Genomic DNA, 25,515 nt, shown 5'->3' with positions numbered 1-25,515 from the left:
ACAGGCATTTGTGTTCCCATGGAAACAATGTAGTAATGATCTCATGCAAACTCTCAGACACTTGTTTCTGACTAAACTGGAACTCCAGTAATGCAATGAGAATGTCTGGATATGGCTTTGCCTGAACCCAAGTCACTGAGGCCATGGGTAGGCCAACTGGGACAGAGATAAATGTTCCATGTAAGACCTCTCATGGAGGCTGAATGGCAGGGTATCTAACGTAAACCCAGAAGCAGGTCACAGCTCTGCTCAGTGTTTTCTGATTCTCTGGAGAGTGTAGGAAGGACAAAGGTAGGGATGGCATCTTTGAGGAAATAGATGGAGAATAAGAAGGGAAATCTGACTTGTTTAAAAGCCATAGTTTTATCTTTGTGTTTACACTTTTAAACTGAGTGCAATGGTGAGGAAAAGAAGAAAAACCCCAGGGTTCTTGATGTATTAACATAATTCAAAAGTCTGCCTTGAGGAAATTCTTTAAACTCTCTAGGTCTTCTTCATATATAACATTGGGGGATTTTATGAGCTTTTCTTCCATCACCTTTTTGCTTTCAGACGTGTAATTCCATCACTGTAGTTTTAGCAATGAGTAAGGTATAGACATGGATCTAATGAGTGAACAGGTGACAACTTACTTGTCACACATTGGCCAATTAATTATGGTATAATTAGTCATACTATAAAAACAGATGGGGTAATGACCATTACAACTAAATTACGAATACAATTAATGACAACATCAAAGTTTTACCTAGTAGAACAACAGTACTCATACACAGCTGCTGACAGAATTACTTTAAGAACTTTCAAAACATAGACACTTTTAGAACCCACCTCAAACAGAATTAAGTTCAGATCTTTGTGTGGAACCCAAAAATCACTCTTTATAAGATAGCCTCCTTTGTGGTTCTGGTGACCATTCAGGTAGGGATCTATTGGGGTAGATATCTTTCCTTATTAATCTAAAGTAAAAATGTATAACAATTTCTTGTTTTCATTACAAACCTTTTGGATAGAAGAACACTTGGTGATATTCACTCATCCCACCATTGAACTCCCGAATCTGTCCCTCTTGTCCAAGGGCAATATTGTACAGCATAGTATCGAATGGCAATGCCTTTCTGTACTCTCCCCTTATTTTCCCCAGTATGGTTACTACTATTCTACTGTCTACTTCTTTGCAATCAACTTCTCTAGATTCTATATGTAATGTAGTTCTTTGAGAATTTGTATTTCTGTGTCTGACTTACATTCAATTAGAAAATTTTCCACCAGGGCTTATTTTTTCCAAATAATAATTTTTCACTTTCTTTTATGGCTAAATAATGTCATAATGCACACACTTTCTTAGTATTACATTTTCTTTACTCATCAATCAATTGATGCACATTTAAGCTAATTCTTAAGAATAGTGCTTCCATAGACTTTGTCATTCCTGTGCCTGTGTCTCTTCAGCAAGCTGATTGCATTGTATTCCAGTATATTCCCAGTATTGAAATGCTGAATATGACTATTCTCATTGATTTTTTATGAGAAACTTCCATCCATTTTTCCATAAGGACTACACCAAATATCAACAATAGATAACTTTGTCTTTTTACCACACTTTCCATATATATCAGTTGGAAATTTATATTTTTTGTCTTTTTGACAAAAGTTATATCCTATGGCTTAAATGGTCTCATTGTGGTTTTGCTTTGCCTTTCCCCAGTTTGGAATCATACTGAGCATTTGCCTGCTTACCTGTTAGCCATGTATATGATTATATAGTTCAAAATGCTTAGAAGAGATCTTGAGTATACTCATAAGGAAAAAAGATGAAAGTTTAAGGCAATGGGTTTGCTAATTATTTTTACTTTATTCTTGAAATGTATACATGAATCAAAATATCACATGGTGCCTTGTAGACATGAAGAAATATGTCACTTAAAATATGTGTAAGTAAAACTTCTACAATTTTTTAAGCACAAGAACTTTTGAAATTCAATAATTTTATATTGTTTTTCTAATGTTGTATCCAAGCATGAATGTACAGAGTAAACTATTTCTTAAAGGTGCATTTCAACTAAAAAAAAATAATAATTTTAAAAATCTTTTATCATAGAATTTTTGTTGTTTTTCTCTAAACACCCATATGGGATATTCTGTGTTACCATAGGATGTTTTATAATTTTCATTCAATTTCATTCTTAAAAGATTTACCGTTTGTTATAAGAACAACTTCTATGTCCTTACTTAAATTTATCCCAAAATATTTTATTACTTTGTAGTAGTTGTAGACAAATTTTGTCATTTTAACATAATTTTGTAAATATCTCAGGTGATTCATCAAAATAATCTTTTTTTATTTATCATTTGTATACATTAATTTCTGCTGGCTTTCGTATTAGCCTGCTCAATTGCAAATACAATCAAATACAACCAATTTAAGTAGAAATAACACTTTGCAAACTATTTTACATTATATATATATATATATATATATATATATAATTTAATAACATTTAGAAGATATACATATGATTTTCATTTTCTTATTATTGTTTTTATTAGTATATTTTTTTCTAAATGGGAATTGATTGACTTAGCTGAAACAATATTTAACAGTGATATATACACACTGAGATATGACTGAAATACAGTTTTCTAAGAGTTACATATTACAAAAAACAGCATATTTGACCCAAAGGTTTTAAACCTTTAAAATTTTGAATTAAGGAGTTTGTTAGTTTTTTTTAAAACATTTTTCAGTAAGTTGCCATAGATGTTAAAGAACTGAAAACATCCTGCTGTTCTTTGCCCCTCTTTTCTTCACCAGCATCCTTCCCACTTCCTTGTACTCTGCTGGCTACCTTTGCTTTCCTGGAGCCCATTTCTAACTCATTTTTAGAGAAAGTTTTTCTTTCATAGAATGGTGACTATCCTGTGGATAATGTATTGTTTATAGTGTCCCACATTGCTTGTTCTGTTTGTGAGCCACAAAGTGCACAGCATAGCTGAGACTAAAACAGTTCTTATTAAATGTCCAAGGAGATAACACAACCATAGAGACCCAAATTGTGAGGATCTAATTTGGTGATGGCTGGGGGAGATGTTGACAGTACCCTTCTCTTTATTTTTTAATCGTATTTCCATGGCTGTGGACTCATGGGAGAGTCCTGAATGTGTATTTTGGATTTGTCCTCAAATTTCCGAGTGTCTCATTTGTGTGTACCAGTGTCCCAGCTGCTGCAGACTTTGTAATGACTTTGTGTTGGCCTCAGACATTGAGTTTCTGCCAGAGGATTCTGGCAGTATGCATTCTTCTATAACAACAGACAAGTGATAGCTGCAGAAATGTCAAGGGACTTCACAGTAGCGTGTCCCAGGATCCAGTGAAATGGCTTCACTTCATCATAGAGATGATAGGAGCAACTGCTGCATTGTTCCACTTTGGTGAATGGTAATCTGAGATGATGCCACTTATGCAAATGAAGATAATTGCAAGACAGGGCTAAGATATACCCTCCACGAGAAAGTGTGCTGATCTTAAATAGGTCATTGTGTGATCATCAGGAGTCTGCACGGGAACAAGAAAATCCCCCTTCTATGAGAGACTTAATATCTTTTGAGACATTGGGAAAAAAGGGTATTTTGCACAAAGACCTTGGGATTTCCCCAAGAGTCTGAAGCATCTTCACCAAGTAACCCTACGTAATAAATTTTTAATTACCAGTTTTAACTATCTAGTTTTCATAAGCATTCTTTCATGTGGCTTTCCTCTGATAAGGAGTCAAAATGATTCATTTAAAGAAGAGAAACATCGGACTGGCAAAGCACTTCCCTAAAAATGTGTAGTTAAACTATTTACCTTAACTGTTCCTTTGGGCAGAAGCTTTACATGTTGTTTAGTTGAAGCCAGTTTTTGACAGAAATTTTAATATATTTATCTGTCATGGGATGACATAACCAGGTCCATCTGAGCCTCTAGGGTGTGTGCTTTTTCAGTCTTACCTCTAATTTTACTTAAAATTTAAAGCTCCGTGCCATTTTGTGTGTGTGTGTGTGTGTGTGTGTGTTTAGTATAGCTGTCCTTATTGATCAGATAGAATTCATCCAGTGTGGATGCTGGATTTTTTTTCATAAGAAACATCAGAAGCTCTTTCTAACAATATTGGCAGATTATGATTACCTCTAAGGACATAGGGGGTCCTGACTAGGAGATGGTTCACCCAGCAAAGACATTTTTTCAAAGCCTAGTGACCTCAAGTTCTATCCCCAAGACCTACATGTTAGATGGAGAGAACTAACCACCATATGTTGACCTGTGACCTTGATAAGTATGCTATGATATCAGGCAACTCCCTTCAACACACACACACACAAATATATACATATACCATAAATAAAAATTAAACATATTTTTTAAGTAAAAGTTAGTGAAGACCAAATGTACTCGGTTAACTATGGTATTTGGCTTCTAATATAATGAGAAGAAAATAGACTTAAAAGCAATGCTGTCAGGTAATTATTTATATGTTAGTCATTATGGTGTAGTTGAGATCATTGTATGAGTGACTTATACTTCTATTTCTAGTATCTAGCAGAGTAGAACTTACAAGTATCAACAGATTGAATAAGTGAAACATTGGGTATACTAGCCCTTTATTTCTCTGCTTCCTTAAGATGCATTGGCATTGAATGTGTGTCCTTAAAATTTCAATTTCTTTTTTTAATTAAGAAATGTTTTATTCATTTTGCATACCTACCATAGATCCCCTCTCTTCCATCCTCCGGCCCCCCATTTCTTCCCTTCCCAATCTGCCCCCATTCCCTCCTCTGAAAAGGTAAAGCCTCCCGTGGGAAGTCAGCAGAGCCTGGTACATTCACTTGAGGCAGGTCCAATCCCCTTCCCCTGTATAAAGACCGTGAAAGATGTCCTGCCATAGTTAATGGGCTCAAAGGAAAAACAAAAACAAAAACAAAAAACAAAACAAAACAAACAAACAACAACAACAAACCAGCTCATGCACCAGGGATGGATCCTGATCATACTGCCAGGGTCCTCTTAAGCAGATCAAGCTATACATCTGTCTCCTTATGCAGAGAGTCTCGTCCAGTCCCATGGAGGCTCTACAGCTGTTGGTCCCACTAGCTTGGTTTGGTTTTTCTCTATAGGTTTAAGATATCAGAAAAGATATCATGGAAAGATCTTCCATACTCTTGGAGAGGTAGGATTAACATAGTAAAAATGGCAGTCTTACCAAAAGCAATCTACAGATTCAATGCACTCCCCATCAAAATCCCAATACAATTCTTCACAGACTTTAAAACATATGGAAAAACAAAACAAACAAACAAACAAACAAACAGGAAAGCTAAAACAATTCAATACAATAAAGCAACTTCTGGAGGTATCACCATCTCTGACCTTAAGTTGTACTATAGAGCTACAGTAATAAAAACAGCTTGGTATTGGCATAAAACCTGACTTTGTGGACCAATGGATTCAAACTGAAGATCCTGACATTAATCCACATACCTATGAACACCTGATTTTTGACAAAGAAGCCAAAACTGTACGATAGGAAAAAAGAAAGCAACTTCAACAAATGGTGCTGGCATAACTGGATGTCAGCAGTAGAAGACTGCAAATAGATCCATATATATCTATCACCGTGCACAAAACTCAAGTCCAAGCAGATCAAAGACCTCAACATAAATCTAGTTACACTGAATCCAACAGAAAAGAAATTAGGAATTATCCTTGAACACATTGGCACAGAAGACCACTTCCTAAATATAACACCAGTAGCATAGACACTGAGAGCAACAATAAATAACTGGGGCCTCCTGAAACTGAGATGCTTCTGTAAAATGAATAGCACAATAAGTAAGACAAAACAATAGCCTATAGAATGGGGAAAGATCTTTACCACCCCTACATCTGACAGAGAGCTAATCTCCAAAATATATGAGTTTAAGAAATTAGACATCAAAATACCAAACAATCCAATTAAAAGATGGCCTATAGAGCTAAACAGAGAATTCTTAGCAGAAAAATCTCAAATGGCAGAGAGACATTTAAGGAATTGCTCAACGTCTTTAGTCATCAGGAAGATACAAATCAAAATGACTCTGAGAATGGCTAAGATTAAAAGGACTGCAGACAGCTTATAATGGAGAGGAACACTCCTCCACTGTTGGTGGGAGTGCAAACTTGTTCAGCCACTTGGGATATCAGTATGGTGGTTTCTCAGAAAACTGGGAATCAATCTACCTCAGAACTCAGTTATACCACTCTTGGGCATATACTCAGGGAATGCTCAATCATACCACAAGGATACTTGTTCAACTATGTTCATAGCAGCATTTGTAGTAGCCAGACTCTGGAAACAACTTCAATGCCCCTCAAACAAAGAATGGATAAAGAAAATGTGGTAAATATACTCAGAAGTAAAAAACAATGACATCATTAAATTTTCAGGCAGATGGATGGAACTAGAAAACAGCATCCTCAGTGAGGTAACCCAGACTCAGAAAGACATGTTAGTTCAGGTACCAGTAGAGGCCAATCATTGCTGGATGCCTGTAGAGTTGGAGTTATACATGGTTGAATCACTTGATGTAGGCGATGGGAATCTAACTCCGATCCTCTTCAAGAGCAGTGTACATTATCAATTGCTGAACCAGGTCTCAAAGCAACTCTCAAATTCCTTTAAATAAGTTCTTAAACTGAGGAGCAAAATTATTTATATCTTTAGATTATTTCTCTAGACTCTGATTTGAAGGCAGATTGGAAAATGACTTTCTATTTCCTTAAACAGACTAAAACAACCAAAGGCTTTAATGAAAAGATTCAGGAAAAATAGCGGTTTGTTTTTTTTAATTTTATTTTGAGTTTTGAAAATAATGGACATACATATGAATACTGTTGTGAACAACTCATATGTAAAACAAAGTTGTTAGTTACATCCTAATCAAGGAAATATATCTTAAATATGATGTGCTGTATTATTTTAACTAACAGTTTAGAATCTGTAGAAGATCAACTGTGAAAAATGCTTTCATAGTTATTGAGTGTTGGGGACACTATGTTCTTCATTAGTATACAAGTTAAATGCTATAGATCTAGAATTGGCTTCCATGCTTCACCAGTTTAGAAGTGTTCAAGGAACTTTGCTTTTAAATTAAGCATGTGTTGAGTGTCAATCAATGATTTTTAGTCTTAAAATTTGAAGATTTGCTAGGTGTTTAAATTAGAAGGATAAATTCCCCTAGCAAATATGCCCATGTAATAAGCTCACATTTTACATACAATACTGGCTGTGCTAATCCCAGGTGCTCTGGTATGTCCTGGATTTCTAGTTTCTGTGAACCACATCTCCAGTCTTTACTCTCTATTTGAGCCATTGAAACTCGACTGCAAGTAAAACTAAGTAATAAAGAAAAAACTGGTCACTTCCTGGATCTATCAAGACATTTCATAGAAGCAAGAAGCCCCATTGGATTTTATTTTCAACTGTTCATAGTAACCAATGGGCATCATTTTTTAGGGAGACTTTTTGCAAGTTTATTTACATCCATATTTATACAGATATACATCATAGAAGTAAGTAAAATAAATGATTTGTAATCAGAATTATATTTTAACCTTTTTTTCTATAGTTAAATGTCTAGAAATCCAGGGCACTTGACAAATAATTTTAGGGAGAAACTCCAGGAGAATCCATACTAGTCATATCAATTCAGTTGTTGTTGTAATGAGGTCACAAATATGACCATTATCTTGTATCTTATTTTGCTCAACATAACACTTGTGTTATAATGTTAATATATGCTAATGATAATGTAACCTAAATGCAGTAACTGAAATAAAAATGATAATACCTGGGTCCTGTCCTAAAGTGAGTTTGCTCAAGAACTCTGAAAATTCTCGTTAACAATTAGCTTTACAGTGTCAGACAGGGATAATGGTTATATCTTCATATATGTGTGTATACACACACACACACACACACACACACACACATTTGTTTCATAATTTATATTATAAATAAACTAAAAATACAATATTCTATGATTGTATTCTAAATATAATTCATTCATGTATTTAGAAAATGTTTGGACAAATTGAAGCTCCTCGCTTAAAAAATATTTAGTGAACTTCGGGGTCCATTGGTGTCCATTGTTGTGAGCACTGTGAATGATCTGCTTTCATCTGAATGAGAAGCAAGTTATTTGTAGGCCCTCCCAACAGCAATGAGATACACAGATACAGGCATGGCAGCCCTGGGCTTTGAACTTAGAACTCATGAGGCCCCTTTGCCAAGTCTGTAACTTCCTTTCTATAATTACTAATTCTAACTTTAGTAGCCTTCTCTCGGAGAATTTGAACTCGCCTTATCTCCACCCACTTTAACAGACGATTTTGTCCTCCAGTCTCTCCTGTCCTCTAGGATCAGTCTGCTGAGTGTCTGAGTACTTGTTCAGAGGCTTTCTGCCTCAAGGCTCTTTTCTTAGATCTCCTAGCCACTGCCTCTTGCAGGTGCCAACCAGAGTCATGCTCTTTGCCTCAGGGTTCCTGGCTACTAAGTAACATCATGGCCAAGGATAAATGGAGAAACAGGGTCTTGCATTTGTGTTACCTTTGCCTCCAACTGCAAGAAGCTACATGGTGGACTCAGAAAGAAACTTCTCCTTGGCTTTTCTTAACATGTCTGCGTTATATGCAGAGGTATTTTTCTTCCTTCTGAGCCAGGAGCCTTGCCCATCCATGTACACATATTCTGAATCATTGCCATAGGAACAAATCCCAAGACCTCAAGTTACTTCATTTGGGTTAACTTATTGAATATAGGTAAGATGACTTTAGACCTAATGAAGATAAAAATGTTATTCCATTAATGAGATATATGGTAGTGTTTACCCTTATTTTGGAAGAGAATATCCTAGTGGCATATTCTGAAATACTACTTCTAATTAAGATCACCAAATTTGGTTATCAAAAATTATTTTTATATCATATATGATATCCTCTATTTTACCCGGAAACTTATTATTATCCAACCCCATCGAAGATAGCATATAGCATTCAATGCTTCTTTGCTAAGTCCCCCCCACCTTTGGAGCTGAGGTGCTCTACCACTGAGCTAAATCCCCAAACCCCAGTAGGTGATATTATTTTGTGTTTGATTGTGATCAATGTTTATTAACATTTTTTCCATCTTTGATAGTTTTTTTTTCTCTAGCTAGCATCTTGAATACTGCTTAATAACTTCAGAGGCACAATCTTCTAAGGAGAGTCCAATCTTAGTTAGATAACTATTCAAACAGCCCCAAGAAATAGTGTGGACACACAACCTAAATACCCTGAGCCTCGGCTTACTCATCTATGGCCAAAGAGTATATTTTGAAAATGAAGTGAGATGAGATAAATAAAGATGGAGAATTAGAAGTGGCGTATAGTAAACACTTACTCAAGGTGAATTCTCATTTTTTAAAATTGTTTTAGTAACCTCCCTCACTCCATTCCTTTACTGCCCTTTAATTATATGCAGTATGTATTTGTACTGTTTTGATTATATGGGCATATTTTGAGTTTCTTCCTACACACAACAAACCTTGGGCAGAGGCATTATTGTTTATGTATTTGTATGTTTATGAAAATATGATGACCAAGCCAGGTGGTGGTGGCACATGCCTTTAATCCAGCACTTGGGAGGCAGAGCCAGGTGGATCTCTGTGAGTTCGAGGCCAGCCTGGTCTACCAAGTGAGTTCCAGGAAAGGCACAAAGCTACACAGAGAAACCCTGTCTCGAAAAACCAAAAAAAAAGAAAAGAAAATATGATGACCAACAGGATCAAATGTATCCTGGAAAATACATTCATAACAAACAATACTCCAGCCCACAGACTCCCAAAGGAGATTAAAATGCAACCTTTTTAAATTGCACAAGACATTGTTGTATTAAATAGTCTTTCCATATAATAGGGCATTCACATTCACCTATAGAAAAACTTGGTTATAAAATATTTAATAAATATTCAGGCAAACTTTGAGGCATTTCAGTATGTTGGGTCATTAATTAAAATTTATATACCTACTTGGCAAAGTCAACATAAAATAAAATCTAAAAGTCATTTTCAAATTTCTGGTATCCTATAATTTGGAAAAAATGATAACCACTAGATAAAATTTATGCCATTTTTTTTACTGGGAAAATAGTAATTTATATTTCAAGTTCAAGACACTCTGAAATATATCATCCTTTTTGATTTTACTAATCATCAATAACAACGTCAAGTATTTTTAGTTACATTTAATGAATGATAAACTTGAGTTTCAGTGTGATTATATTGCCCATGCTTATTAACAAAGAAGAAATAAAAGATGTCTTTTGAAATTGAGCCCATATATTTTTTACATAATCCTTATTCCCTGGTTGCAAAAAGAAGCTGTAGCATAGTCAGCTTTGATAGTAGTACTGGAATTAAAGGTAAATCTTTATTTTCTTTTAAAAGCTAAAATAACAAGTCCTCAGAATGTACAACATATTGTAAGGGACTTACTCTTCATACCTTGGTATAATTAGAGGTGTTAGGTCTCTTGGTCAGGTTGAAGTTTCAGAGGCTGGTTGAGGAAAGCTGAAGGCAGACTGAAGTAGTGGAAGCCCAGGCAGCTCTCTATGTAGCTCTGGAGACTGTATTTCTGAAGATGTACATACATATATATGCATTCCATCAATGCATGTGGAAGTACATTTCATGCCCCAATGACATTTTTAAGGTTACTTTCTTTTTAGCCTATTTGCTGTATTGAAGAACAATTGATAGAAAAGTTCTCTTTCCCTTTTTCTCATGCAATATGTTGATCTCTCTGTTTTCTCAACAGAGGCCATCCTGTGGGAAGGGTCACTTTTTTTCTCTGACTTTAGTCTGTCTCAAAGGATGATACATTTCCTCTTTCCTATCCTGTCTTCCACCTGCTGCTCCTCATGCTTCACTACCGTCCCCTCCTCTCTGGAGACTGTCACAGTTCTCTTATCTACTGAAGTTTCAGTTCCTCTCTACCCTAAAGCTCATTGTCAAAATTCCCTTGCTTTAGAGAGAGAGAGAGAGAGAGAGAGAGAGAGAGAGAGATCTGTCGATAGATAGATAGATAGATAGATAGATAGATAGATCAAGCTGTTATTATTCTTTAATGTTATCTTCATGGAATTTATCAAAATGATTATTTGTAGGCATACCTGTGTTTCTCCCCATTTGCAACTGGTGACCCTTACAATCTGGCTTCACTATGAAAATTGATATTTGCAATTCACATGCAGATTATCAAATCAAGAACAGTCATAAAACTTCAGCCTTTTGAGATTTTGATAACTATAAATATTACCCAAAATTTCCCTTCACAGGCCAGCCTGGTCTACAAAGCGAGATCCAGGACAGGCGCAAAGCTACACAGAGAAACCCTGTCTTAAAAAAAAATCCCTTCACAAATGATTTTTATGAGATACAATTTTTCCATAATGTGCAAGTGATTTTTTTCTAGATTTTTCTAAATGTGTGCAACATCATGGAACAAATTTCCAAATGTTTTTGTTTATTTTTAAAAAGTCCATGATCTTCATTATCTTCCTTCCTATGGCTTCCATTAATATATATTCTGTCACTCTAGAGTCCCCCCATACCAGGAATTTTATGTGAAAGTTCATCCAATATGTGATATTCAATTTCTGACTTCTTTTCTGTATCCTAATGTGTTCAAAATTGATCCATTTTGTAGCATGTATCAATATTATATTCTCTTTAGAGGCAATTGTTATTTTACTTCATAGATAGTCCATATTTTATGTATCCATTCATGAGCTGATGCAACTTTTAGTTTTTATGTATTGACTTTTTAATAAAGTTGTTGTATACATTTATTAAACAACTGTTGGTGGGCATGTGGGTTTTCATTTGTCTCGGCTATAAAACTGTGATGGAATTAATTAGCATGTGGTTATCCCAAGCTTAACACTTGTAGCATGATTTTCTCATTAAATTTACTTTTTTAATTGATATATAAAATATATATTTTTTTGTCCTGGAGTACCACTAGATGTTTTCATGTGTGTGGACCTTGTATAACTTTTAAATATGGTTAAATCTCCTCATTTATCTATTCTTCATTTTGAAGCTTGTAAAATCGTTCTTTGTTTTTTTCTGGCTTTTGCAGTGTACAACACCTAGCTGTTTTCCATAGTTGTTCTGTCATAGAAAACTACATCATAACCTCTAAGTGCTCACTTTAACTTATATTTGTTTATCAGTCTCTCCTCTTCCCGCACCATGTCCAACACTTTCTGTCTTTAGTAAACACTAGTCTGCTCTCAAATTCTTTTAGATTATAATTTTTAACTTTGACACATGAATGTGCTTATGCAGCACATGGCATTGTGTACTGACTAGTTTATTCATTTAACACAGTATATTTCTTCCAGAACCCTTCTTTTTATAATTCAGTAGTTCCTTATATAAATGACATTTTCTTTGTTTGTTCATTAATTCATGGGCATTTCTATTGTTTTCATTCCATGGCTACTATGAAGACTGTTGCAATTAATATGCTGTTTCAGAAGTGTCTTCACTGACTTTCCTTACTTAGGAAATCCAATAGAGGGATTAATAGATCATGATAGTTCTATTTGTATTTTTAACTTTTTAAGTGACCTTCAGACTGTTTTCCATAATGACTTACTAACTTACATTCTACCAAAAGTTCAATCACATTCCCATTTCTCAATATCTTTACCAGCAATTGCTATCTTTTGTCTTTTAAAATTGCTTTCCATGCTAGAAGTGACGCCCCACTGTGACTTGCATTGATTTTCCAGATGATGAATGGTATTTACCATGTTTTCATAGACTTGTTGTCCGTTCATAGGCCGTTGTTTAAGGAGTATATATCTTTATCGTTTGCTCAGTTTTTAATCACGTCATTCTTCCCTGTTGTATGTTTCTGTCCTTTGTCACAAATCAATTCCCTGTAGATGTGATAGTCTCCTATTTGTCTCTTTAATCTGTCCCATTGGTGAGTGCATTTAACATCTGTAACTACATCCTCCTCATAATGTGCTTCCTTTATTTTCATCTTCTCTCAACCTAGTCCTTGACTGGGCCTGGATCTTCCTGTCTTCATCCCCTCTGTCAGACACATAATAAGCTACTTTTTCTTTAACTACCCATCTTTCTCCAGTCAGTTATCCCTGACCACTCTGAACTTAGTTTCCCCTAGAAAGTAAACCCCACCTTCCCCTTCCTACAATCCACTTCTTTCTGTAGCCTTCTCCTATCCAGGTGCCAATCTCCTAGTCAACTACAAACTTTGCAGTCTGGAGTCATAACTATCTTCTTGTACTTTACCCTATAGCCAAGTATTTAGTCCTGTTAGTTTTACTTTTACAGTATCTCTTGTGATTCCTATTTTTAATTAATATTGCTTGTGTGTGACCTTTTGACATCCAACTAGATATTCTTTTTTCAAACAATACTGTCTTTGAAGGAAGAAACAATGTCACATGACGTCTTCCTCCACAAGTATGCAGGGCTTAGTCCTTGGTGTGCCCGCTGGTAAATACATAAACTTTAATAGTAAGTAAAACCCATGTATTTTAAGCTTCAAAATATTTTTCTGAATGCATCTGGAATTGCCCTTTTAAACTGACAAGAAAAATCCAGAAAAGATTATTCAAATAATAGCTTACATTCAGATAATTTCTTAATAGAATGTGTTTCAGGTAATACATACTATAAGGTACTTAGTGTTCATTCAACATCCAAACAAGATGATGCTGGGTCTAGAGAGATAGCACTGTGGTTAAGAGCACTGGCTGCTAGTTTGATTCCCAGGACACATATGGTGGCTTATATTCATCTGTAATTTCACTTTCAGCGAGGTGTGTGTGTGTGGGGGGGGGGGTGCTGTCACACTCTACTGGCCTGTGAAGGACCAGGCAAGCATGTGGTGCACAAACATACCTAAGGCATACTTAACTGTTTTAATTTTTAAAAGATGATGTTACCCTTGCAATGAAAAAAACCCCACTAGAGTTTATTGAAAACAAAAAATAAATTCAAAATATAGATGGAAAATACAATAAAATATTTTATCACAAAGAAAATAATAACCAAGAAAGCACAAGTTAGCCACTGATTTCTGGAACATGTACTATGAAAAGGGGATGTTTTAATTTTAGAAAATTGGTTCTAATTTATTACTACATTTCATATTTGAGAGTTTTAAATTTGGCACAGTTCTTCTATATGCAAATGTTTCCTAGTTAGTAGTATTGAGATTAATATTAGTGTTCCACTGTGTGATCCATGAATGACTCATCACCATTGACAACACAAGATTGAAGAAAAGAGGGGGTATAGCATGCCACTTGGTACTATTTCTGGCAGACTATTGAATGCCAGCTCGCAGGAGAAATTTTTAATCACTTAAAACTAAGTGTATGATTCTATATGAGAGAGAACCAAATCCACTTCAACAATTAGTTCCCATTTCACAATGATGTGAAGATTTTAAAGCTGTATTACATAGTGCAGTGAATACTGAGTTTGGACATGACTCATGAGGACTTCATTTTTATTTCTGAAGATGACTTGTGGACCCAAGGCAGAGTTAATGTCTTGGTTATCTCCCCAGTGGATCTTCTGAGCAAAAAGCCTTGTATCTGATTGGTAAAGAGGAAGCTTGACAAGTCATTACTCATTCCTACTTTGTCTAAAAATTAAGTGATTTTTGCTTTACAATTTGGCCTCCATTGTGATACACAATATAAATGCAATATATTCATACATTTATCTTCTAACTTTATATGTATGTGCTGTAGAAAATAATTATCTCAAAAATATTTTTAATAATTATCTTTTTTTCAAGCAAACTTAGTCTAATTATGTATCATGAATGATCAAATGAGGGGTCAATAGCTACAGATGCATAATTTCACTCTGATAGATTGCTGTTTGAAAATAGGTTATGACAATTAGATGATTAATCTTCTTCTATTAAATAGCGCTATGAGACTTCAGATCACATTTATCAGTATATTCTCTTTAGCAGGAACATAACAAGAAGACAGACAAAACAGAATAGAGATTTATACTCTTTGATAAATAATCTAAGTATACTTTTAATCAACTACAGTTGGGAAAATAGACAGAAAATGAAATTCTGTTTGGAGACTTCTTTTATGTATTAGTCTGTATTCAGAATAATATGTGAAATGCACAATGTGTTAAAAATTTAAAGATGTGAGTTTGATGAGTGAAAAGCTAGATGCTCTGCTGGCAGTTTCTTTTGGGGTACTGTTTATCTGCAAAGCCTACAACCCTTGTCAGTATACTGGGGAGTGCCTATGTAAACATTCCTGCTTCGCCTGCTCCACATAGTTGGTTCTCGTATCGTATGTCTTCTGACCTCGCTATCTGAAACCAATTACAGGAGATCCATTTGGACTGTTTCTATTTTCCTAAGAAGCCTAGGCAGGAGTGTTTTTCTCAGAGATGAATATCAACATCAAATATGCTTCTGAGTGCTTTGTTATTTATGTTTCAGAGAGATTTTGTAGCCTTCAGCTCTCAAGAATGTGTCACGCTGTGCTGTTTATACATTGAAGATATTAATGGGCATAGATGTCATTTTTCATTTTAATGTCTCAAATGCAACAGGCTGATAGGTTAAGCATTCCTATTTTTATGGAGAGTGATATGAATGATGTCTGTTTTCCCCCAAATATATATGTATATATACTTAGGGGAAAAGAGAGTCACTTATAAACCTTAGAATACTCAACATTTTGGTTTTCTGGGTATCTCTAAACTATGCTCAAGTAATTTTATTTCTATGGAGTATTTTCTGTGTTCCTCCAAATAACAGAAAAAAGAAAAGGAAAGAAAAAAGAAAGAAAAAACCTTACAGGTCTTTCTAGCAGTTCACAAAGCTTTTGACCTTAAATTAATTCTCACAGTGACCTATTCCATAGAATTACGTTTTGTGAGGCTCATCACAACATGAGGTTAATACCGAGTGAGACAAGTGACATGCCTGAACTTTGCTCTGCTTGCAAAAGTTTACCTTACTTAAGATTGTGCAATAATAGTTACAGTTGATGTTTTCAATAAATACTTTAGAGAACAAAATGCACTCCATTCTAGAGAACGTGTTTCTTACACCCTTGCTGCTACCAAAAGTTTAACTTGAATCTATTTATAAATATTTTCATTCATTTCTCAAAATATTTAATCCTATTCCCTTTTGAGAATATCCTATCTTAATTCTCTTAGCCTTACTAGTATTAGATAACTGTATTAAATCATGCACATCCTTAATCCAAAGCCAATGTGCTTTTGCAACTCAAACTTGGTCTGATTGCCTTCACAATCTCTTCTCTTACTCATTCAAAAAGGGGTCAACATTTATTAAAGAAATTTTGTAAACAACCCTTGGGTTTCTGTTATAAATTAAATCCAGAGGAGAGATGACCATATGACATTAGATAAATCTTAAACTACATGAGGATGACTAGCATTTATCTCTTTTCTATTCATCAATATATAATGAGCAAGTGATTTTCAAATTAATAATTTGTATAATTTGACACAGTACCTTATATTAATTTGACACAGTTCCTTATATTAATGAAAGTGCTTTACTTCATAACATCTCATTTTTTGAACAGTGACAATAATAAATTATAAAGTTGACACAAGTGTCTCTGAGAAATTGTTTATTGAAATTTAGTCCTAAAAACTATCTAGAATATTGGGAATAAAAATGTCATATGATGCATGCAGCTTGAATACAAACTGCCAGGGATTTCTACTTATGGGGTTTAAATCACGCATGGATGCCTAAGATTATTTTTTTTGTTATCCCACTTCTTCTGTTTATTACAGCAATTGTTACTGCTCCCAAAAGAATGTGGAGACAGGCAAGTGACTCTTAATTTTCTTAAGCACTTGTATTGGAAGATGAGCCTTGTGCATTTTAAAGATTCTCTAAGCACATGTGCAATATTAAGAACCGAAGAAGCATAAGCTAACCAGCTCCCTTTTTTTAATGTTCTTATTACTCCCTTACCAGGAATGAGGGTGTTTGTCTCTGCCTGGCTGTACTGTATGAGCAAAGTTCTTGTATATCTAGTTCTCTAGTATTTTTCTATAGCACTGGTGTTGACATAGGACAATGATTTATTGTTGGCGTTGGGATGGAAGGATACTTTCAGAAATGCCGATAAAATGAGCAATGTAAGTGAGCCCTGAGCTTGGGAACCAGACAAATGACTGACTGTGCTCTCCTACTGCCTTTAGATGTTAGTCCTGTGCCAGGGGAACTGATTCTTCAGGTTCTTGTCAGCAAAACAAGAGACCTAGAGTTGACATACTCTAAGATTTTTGCCTTACTCTAGAATTTTGAAATTGTGTTAGTAAAGACTGACCTGGTGATCAGGATATTATAAAGGTTTAGAGGTCTATAAGGTTTCAGTGGAGTATTAAAGAAAAGAAACATTATCAATAAATAAGTATGCCTTCCTTCTGTGATGCTTATATATTAACTTGAAAATTCAAGTATAAAAGGATTATAACGTCTTTCTTCTAAGTTCTGAGAAAGAAAAAAAAAAAAAAACGGGAGTTGCCATCATCATGCAAGTGAACATAATTCATTATGACATTAGATATTTTCTTTTCCTAGAATTTTTCTCATTGTTAGTTAAAGTTTGATTTATTTGACAGAATAGAAATAGTATGGGACACTGAAATGCACACTCATCTGGAAGGCAGGTGACCTTGAACAAAGCATTCATAAATAGTTTTGTGTCCTTAAATAAAGCAAATGACAGCCCTAGAACTTAATGTTTGCCCACTTGTCAAAATGTGGGGGTCAAATTTTATCATTTCTATGATTGCTTTTATTGCAGATCATTATTGTTCCAAAATTCTAAGCAGTTTTGATTAGAATGGTATAAGGACAACATTTTACACAAACATATGTACATGTGAGAGAGAGCTCAGAGGGGAAAATGTGTGGAAAGTAATTGCTTTCAATGTTTGTTTTTTAAAGTTGTACAGAAGTACAGCTCAAGTCACACTATAGTAATATGAATTTGAAAGCTGCCACTCATGGTTATTCTTTTAGGTCAGAATTGAAAGGGGAAAATGCATATTATCAAACATTGAGAGGAATTTTCCAGTGAATTTTATGATAACAAATAATTATGGAATTAATGTTTTGTTTATCCTCATATTGAACCGTATAATACATTGCCTGAATTCACTGACAGGTGCCATCCTTAGTAATACTTAGTTTGACTGTAATTACTTGACAAACTTTTTTTTAAGGTCACAGACACCCAAAAGAAAAAATCATCACTGTGTGCAAGTGTGCTTCCAAGTACAAAAGCAATGCTTTGCAAAGATGTTGGATCCTGCTATGGGAGACCAATCAGTGTTGTTAGCAGAGGGTGCTGGGTCCTACTATGGGAGACCATCAGTGTTGTTAGCAGAGGGTGCTGGGTCCTGCTATGGGAAACCATCATTGTTGTTAGCAGAGGGTGCTGGATCTTGCTGTGGGAGAACATCAGTGTTGTTAGCAGAGGGTGCTGGGTCCTGCTATGGGAGATCATCAGTGTTGTTAGCAGAGGGTGCTGGGTCCTGCTGTGGGAGACCATCAGTGTTGTTAGCAGAGGGTGCTGGTGCATCCGGTTTGCTTACTTTGGCTTCTGTGTCTGCCTGTGTCTCAGAAAACTTGCTTGGAGCCAGACTGTAGCAGCCCTTTCTCTGTCTTTTCATAATTGATCAGGGGATGACTGCTTTCCCTGAGGGTTAAGACGTGGCAACTTTTTCTGTTTGCTCAGCATCTCAATGCAGTAGTTCAAACATTGTTCACACCAGCTGGCGTGTAAAGCCATATGCACATCTTGTCAAAGCAACTGTTGTCATGGATACTAGAAACTCACTCAAAAACCAGATTATTGATCCCAATCAAAATTGTACTTTTTATCACTTGAGAATCTTAATTATTATAAGAGAATATTGATCTGTGGTTTATTCCAAAATGGGAAAAATCATCTTGTATTCTAAAACAATGAAGAACAATGTCAGACAAGACTTAATTTTATATATTGAAAAATTTCATCTCTACTGCTCATGGAACTCAGAAAAAACAATTTTTAAATAAGAGCGCTCAAGAACTTTTTTAAAATATTGGTTTGATAGTGCTAACCCTTTAAGTAATATGAAATGTATTTTGGTTTCTGGAACTAGTTTATGTAAGTTCCTATAGTCCATTCACCAACTTCTCTAGGAAAAGGCATGCATACATTACTTTATTGTGTTGTTATTTTTTTTTTCTGCGTGGGTAAGAAAACACAAAAATAAATGAAAACATCTCCTGTTTTGATTGGTATTCTGTCACACACAGAAACAAACCTGATTGGTTGAGTGGTAATTTCTTTGTTCTCTGATTTTGCCAAGAATGCAAATGAAACCCACTCAATTTTATTTGGCATTAAAACTGCACTTTATTTTGTCAAAGGAGAGGTTTTTTCCCCCTTTGAATTGTAAGTACAAAAAAAGTGTTTTTAATCTTAGTGAAAATCCTTATTAATTCACTTTCAAGATAATCTGATGTTGATTTGTCAAATTTAATTACAGCTTCCGGTAGCACTTGAAGTTTACTGTCTTTGCTTCAGAACTGCAACATGAAAATGCAAATTGAATGTTAATTTGCAAGGGAGTGGGCATTTTAGGAACACTCAGAGATAAGTTCTGTGGGAATGAGATTATTGATGCAGTTTGTGATTTTCTCTTCTTGAAGCACTTTCAAACAAATTAGATTTATGTACTGCAGGATTACATGCATCTGCAGGATTTTGAATAAATGTATATAGGTATATTCTGTGATTTTCTTTTTACATGTCACGAGAAAAAAGAATAATGGTGTAAAGAAGGTTGATGCTCGTCATTTATATTAAGCGAGGAACAACTTGCAAGCCATTCCAGGTTTTAACAAATATTTAGCTATCTTCTCCTTTTTACTTTCAGGCTCTCCAGGCAGCAAGACAACTTCTGTTACAGCAGCAAACAAGTGGGTTGAAATCTCCTAAGAGCAGCGACAAACAGAGGCCATTGCAGGTTGGTAATGCATGCTCATCCATGAGACCTGATCTTAATGACGCTCACAAATAATGACAATGTAAATCCTATTTGTGTAAGAAATTAGAGCATTTGCATATATATGTAATGTTAGCTTCAAAAGAGAATTCATGGGAACTTTGTAAAGGGAGCTTTACAAATACTATTAGCATAGATTTCAAAAAGTCTCTAAGTTCATTCCTTGCAGAATATTATGTAGGAATATGATACATATAGGCATAAAATATTTTGTGTAAATTCTTTTGTGGATATCAGTGGGGTTTCATTCACTAATAGATTAAAATATGAAAATTAAAGTAAAATCATGGTGAAATGGTGTGGAAGGAAACTAAACAGTCTTAGGCAATCCTCTGGAGTAGTATCCAGGTGACCAGTGACAGATGCATAAATCCTCCCTGATTGTGCCTCCCCCCCAAAAAAAAATCTGTGAGTTTGACAAGGACCTGTTACTGTTGCTACAGTTATAAGAACACATTCTGGAGTTTGTTGTCCTTCCTTACTGTATTTGTCCTGTGAAACCGACATATGTATTCATGCTAAAAGAAGTTCGTATCACATAAACATAACCATTGTGTTTATATAGTCTTTTTAACCAAGATGTATGGAATATTTCCTTGGGGGAAATATTTTAAAGTTTATTCTCACTAGGTAGAATGTGGAGTTGGAGAGACATCTCTCACATTGTTATAGACATCTCTCATAATGTCTCTAAGAACTTTTGAAAAAATAGGCAATACTTTCTCCTGAAGCATTTGTTTTATATACATTCGTGTCAAGTGAGGCAAGCTCTATTTTGGGTTAAGCAGTCATTTCATATAGCTTTATTTTTAACAAGATATTCTCTTCTTAGTGGCTTTGACTATTTTAATATTTATATGTATTCACAGAGGTTAGCATCTAACTCTTATGTAATAGTGTTCTGTAGCTTAGCTTCTCTTAAAGAAAATTAAGGACTATTGATCCACATAAGCCAGAATTATATTACCAAAAAAATTCATAGGCCCTACACAAAGTTGAGATGAAAATACATGTTCTTTGGAACAAGGTCCTTTGTTACAGGAGAAGAAAGATAAGAATACAAGGAACTCAACAGTGTCTAAGAGCCACATCTCTGTAACAACTGGAAAATTTAAAAAGTTTCATGGAACCTTCCAGAATTTAAGAATCTTTTCAAGATTTTCTCTTTAAATGTATTCCATAGTATTTTCTTTTAATTAATGAGGAATCCTGGGGAAGACTTTGCTCTGTCATCAACTGTATCTCTGACTTAGTTACAGCAATGGGCGTAACACTGTCATAGTTATCTGACTCCGTGAGACTCTGTGACTTGGCAGCATAATGAAAAACCATACAGCGGAAGTCAAAGAAGAGGATTTACAGTTGCCTCTTCCTCTTCAAAGCTTAGTCAATAGATGCATCCTTCTTGCGCATGTTGGGGTGTCTGTGGAACCCAGGGCTGGGCTCTAGTTTTGTTTTTTTTCTTTTCTTTTTTTCTGTTGTTGTTAAAGGACAAGTCAATATTTTATACACTTGTTAACTAAAATACGTACGATTTTTTTTTTACTTAAATTATTCACACGTAAAGTGTAATGCTAGTGTCTCTGAAGCAGGAATTTGTTCATGTGTCAGCTGTAAATGTAAATCAGTTCTGAGCAGAAATCCTCAATTTCCTTGGTTTAGCATGAAAGATTGATAAAAATCATCGTACGTACCGCTCCTCAGCTGCAGCCGCTAACCACACTGGAGCCTCACCTTGTGTCACCTGTATTTCGTGTTTTGTGAGCATGCGAATCTGATTCATTGTATAGATTATAAGGTTATAGTGCTTTCATATCATGTGTAGCTGGGATGGGATCATTTACATAACGTGTCACAGGGACAAGAAGTTGTTTTTACAAATGAGGAATTAGAACTAATGAAGACTTACATTTTCCCCAAAATATGCACTGTAATTAATACAATGTGAAACTGAAATTTTAATATTTCATGCTACTTCATAAGCTCAGCAGTTGTAGACATGAAGAAATTGTATTGTAAGTCTAATCAAAATGTAGCTGTGCTCCACACCAGTTTATACATCTATTTTTAAACAGAGATATTAGTCAATGCTCATCTTGGCCTCTGCAAATATTATTAACATGAATTGTATTTGTTTTTAAAACTGGATGTATTTGCTAGAATTTTTAATCATGTGATATGAAATTAATATTTAAAAGTGTCTTATATGACTTTCTCATACTCTTTTTTTCTCCCAATAACTCAGAGTTTAACAAAACTTTTTTCATATAGTTGAGATGTATTATATTTTAAGTTTCTAATGGGTAATTGAAAAAGCTGAGCAACACTTGCAAGGCATGCTATTTGATGCTCATACATAACAGAGCTTCCAGCCATGTCAGGCAGAATGCCTTAAAGGACCAGAACAGATGCCTTTTTATTATCATCATTTAAAAAATTTAGTTTTCAAGACAGTGTTTTACTAAGTTTGAAATAAAATACAGAGCTGATAATAATTCTTTGATGGTTTGAGTCACAAGAACAATACACCATTGCATGTGTAACATTCATCCGAATTTCTTTATGTCTTACAAAGTGGGGCCAGACTTGGAAGGTGGCATGATACAGTCAGTTTTTGTGAGAGCAGTATTTGTATTCTGCTCCCTTTCATTGACATTTTTCCATTTCTGTGATGTGAATGGCATAGATATTAGTATGTGTAGTGAAAAAGGAAATAAAATCTATGATACCTGACCAACTTCATTACCAATCTTAATCAGGACCTCAGATACTTATAAGTATCTGAATATTTCTATTTAAAATATGTTTACATATTCTATTCATTATATGATGTTCCAATCAGATATGTCTAGGCAGAAAGTATATCAGATAACAAGATATTGACAAATAACTTACAGATATTGTGATGCACATGGCAGCTGATGTTCACCTAAATATCACCTACATGTTTGGTTTTTTTTTTTGGTTTTTTTTTTTTTTTTTTTGCATTTTTACTATATCCAAGGAAACAGTCTGATTGAACAAAAGAAGATGGCCTCTCTTTTACATGTGGTTTATTTGGTTTCACTACTAGCATTGCCTACACGTGACACACTTATAGTGATCCATACTGAGGAAATTTTGCCAACAAAAGTATTGAATGCTTTTTTTCATTTCATGAAACTAACATTATGTTAGTAGGAATAAACACACACATACACACACAGCATTCATGCACATGCACACTTCAAAAATGCGAAATTTAATTTCTTTGTAAAAATACATTATCAATAACTAGCCTATGGCATATTTATTTAATTTAGTTTAGATCTGAAAACCGGTCGCATTATTGTTCTTGTTACATTTACAGCCATGAGACAGACTTGTGGTTCTCCAACAGCTGTGCAGTGCAGAGACGTAAATTTAAGGTAAATGCCCTTGCTTTGCTATCTCAGATGAATATTAGTATACAGCATCATGATCACACCTTCACTGAAGGTTTGTATCTCTTATAAGATATCTGTGTTAGTAGGTGGTTAAAACTACTCACTTTTTGTAAGTATATGTCTCAGGAAGTGAAAGAGTAGAACAGTTGAAAAGAAAGCAAAAGCAAGTTAAACAGAGGAGTCTTGTTCTGACTCTGCCACAAAATCATTATATAAATGTGAAGTCTCTCGATAGCCTTACAGACAATGAGCAGATTAGCCAAATCTAAAATGTCATGATTAAAGATATATTTCATTTTCTCTTCTGAAGAAAATGATGGGTATCATAAGTTTCTTAAGGTGATCATCTCAAGACCCAGTGCATCCTCTTGGTAATATGACACAGCCATATAATGCTTTGGAATCAAATAATTAAATCTCATGTGTTAAATTATTGTTCCAATAAAATGTTTAGCAACATCAAAGGCCTTTTATCTCATTAAATGACAGGCAATAATACTATAGATTGCATTATCACTACACAAAAATTATATTCTTCTGTATGTAGTTTTGCAACCTGCATTTAAATATTGTGATGTAGTGCAATTTAGCATCATTTATCTCTTGTCTTTATCCCTCAAATTTAAAAAATGATGAAATTAATTAACATCAGTCTATAGTCAACTATTCAGTAATTCATGTTTTGTATCAAATATCAGGACTAAGGCAGAAATGTTTTAATTTTAAAATCAATAATATACTTTGGGAAAAATACTAACTTTATGGGACACAGAACTAGACATGACTGAGTATGTTTTAGGAAATGACAAAGTTCCACTAATGTATTGATAAAACATGAAATTAAACATTTTAAACATTAGTTCTACTTGTAAGAATTGGTAATATTTTCACACATAAAAGTATAACATGAAAATGTTCATATATATTTCAGTAGAGGAAGTCATTGTGATATAGAAAACATGAAAAATAAATTTAGGCAGATTCTACCTGCTATATCTTCATCTCTACAAAACATTCATTAAGTCAGACACATTGCATCTTGATCATAAAATGATGAAAGGCTTAATTTATGCACACTTTAGATCATGTCTTGTGTTATCTTGATTTCCATTTTAGTAGAAAGCATTTCTGAAAGGCAGTCTGAAGAGGCAGATCTAAATTGAGACCATTCTTTAACTAGTATGACGTTTCCACTGGGGGAGCTGCTTGGAACTAATATCCTATAGAAAAACATCTGGTGTATCTATCCTATCACTTCAAAGTGCATTTGTGTGGAAAACTTCACACAAATCCAAGTCATGGCATGGAGAAAGAAGAACAAGTTCCCATCTTGAATTTGCCCTACATCTATAAGACATGAAGTCACTTAATCTTTTGAATTCTACTAATTCATCTCAAAAGTAGAAATTAAAATCCCACAAAATTGTTGTGTAAAAAAAAAAAGAATATTGTATATAATGTGTGGCATAAATCCTTAGGTAATATGTTAAAATCCGTCATTGTTACAATAGACTCCAGGACCCTGCTATTTAATCCATGTCTAGGATGTATATACAATAGTACAGTTTCTGCTTTTCTGCCGTCCATTTTCACTATTCCCAACTATTCTAATGAGCTAAAAAATATACCCTAGTTAGAGAAGAACAACTCTGAATGTTGTTTAGGGACTTCCAGGGGATTTCATCTCTTACAGGTTACCCTGGCTTGTATGTTTCACATTCATGGAGTACAACTACAGTTAATGTTTTTCTCTCCTACTAGACTGCCCTTGTAGCTGCAAGAACTAATGGTTAGTGTTGTCTGTCAAATTGACAAGATCTAGAATCACCCAGTAGACAGGCTACCAGGAATACTTTGAGGGATTTTTTAATTAGGTTAGCCTCTGGATCTG

The 25,515-nt window shown here is 34.6% G+C and overlaps 1 protein-coding gene across 4 annotated transcripts in view; it reads left to right on the top strand.

Annotated features, from left to right (window-relative positions):
* Positions 1-25,515, top strand: part of Foxp2 (forkhead box P2) — a 531,866-nt gene that overhangs the window by 360,647 nt on the left and 145,704 nt on the right. For all 4 annotated transcript variants that reach the window (XM_036182609.1, XM_036182612.1, XM_036182611.1 and 1 more), the window contains one exon: positions 20,071-20,160. In XM_036182609.1, the coding sequence (XP_036038502.1) occupies positions 20,071-20,160 (90 nt within the window). The remainder of the gene's footprint in view (positions 1-20,070; positions 20,161-25,515) is intronic.

Source organism: Onychomys torridus, chromosome 3 (assembly GCF_903995425.1).
Source record: "Onychomys torridus chromosome 3, mOncTor1.1, whole genome shotgun sequence".
NCBI lineage: Eukaryota > Metazoa > Chordata > Mammalia > Rodentia > Cricetidae > Onychomys > Onychomys torridus.
This window is presented reverse-complemented; position numbering and strand designations above follow the sequence as displayed.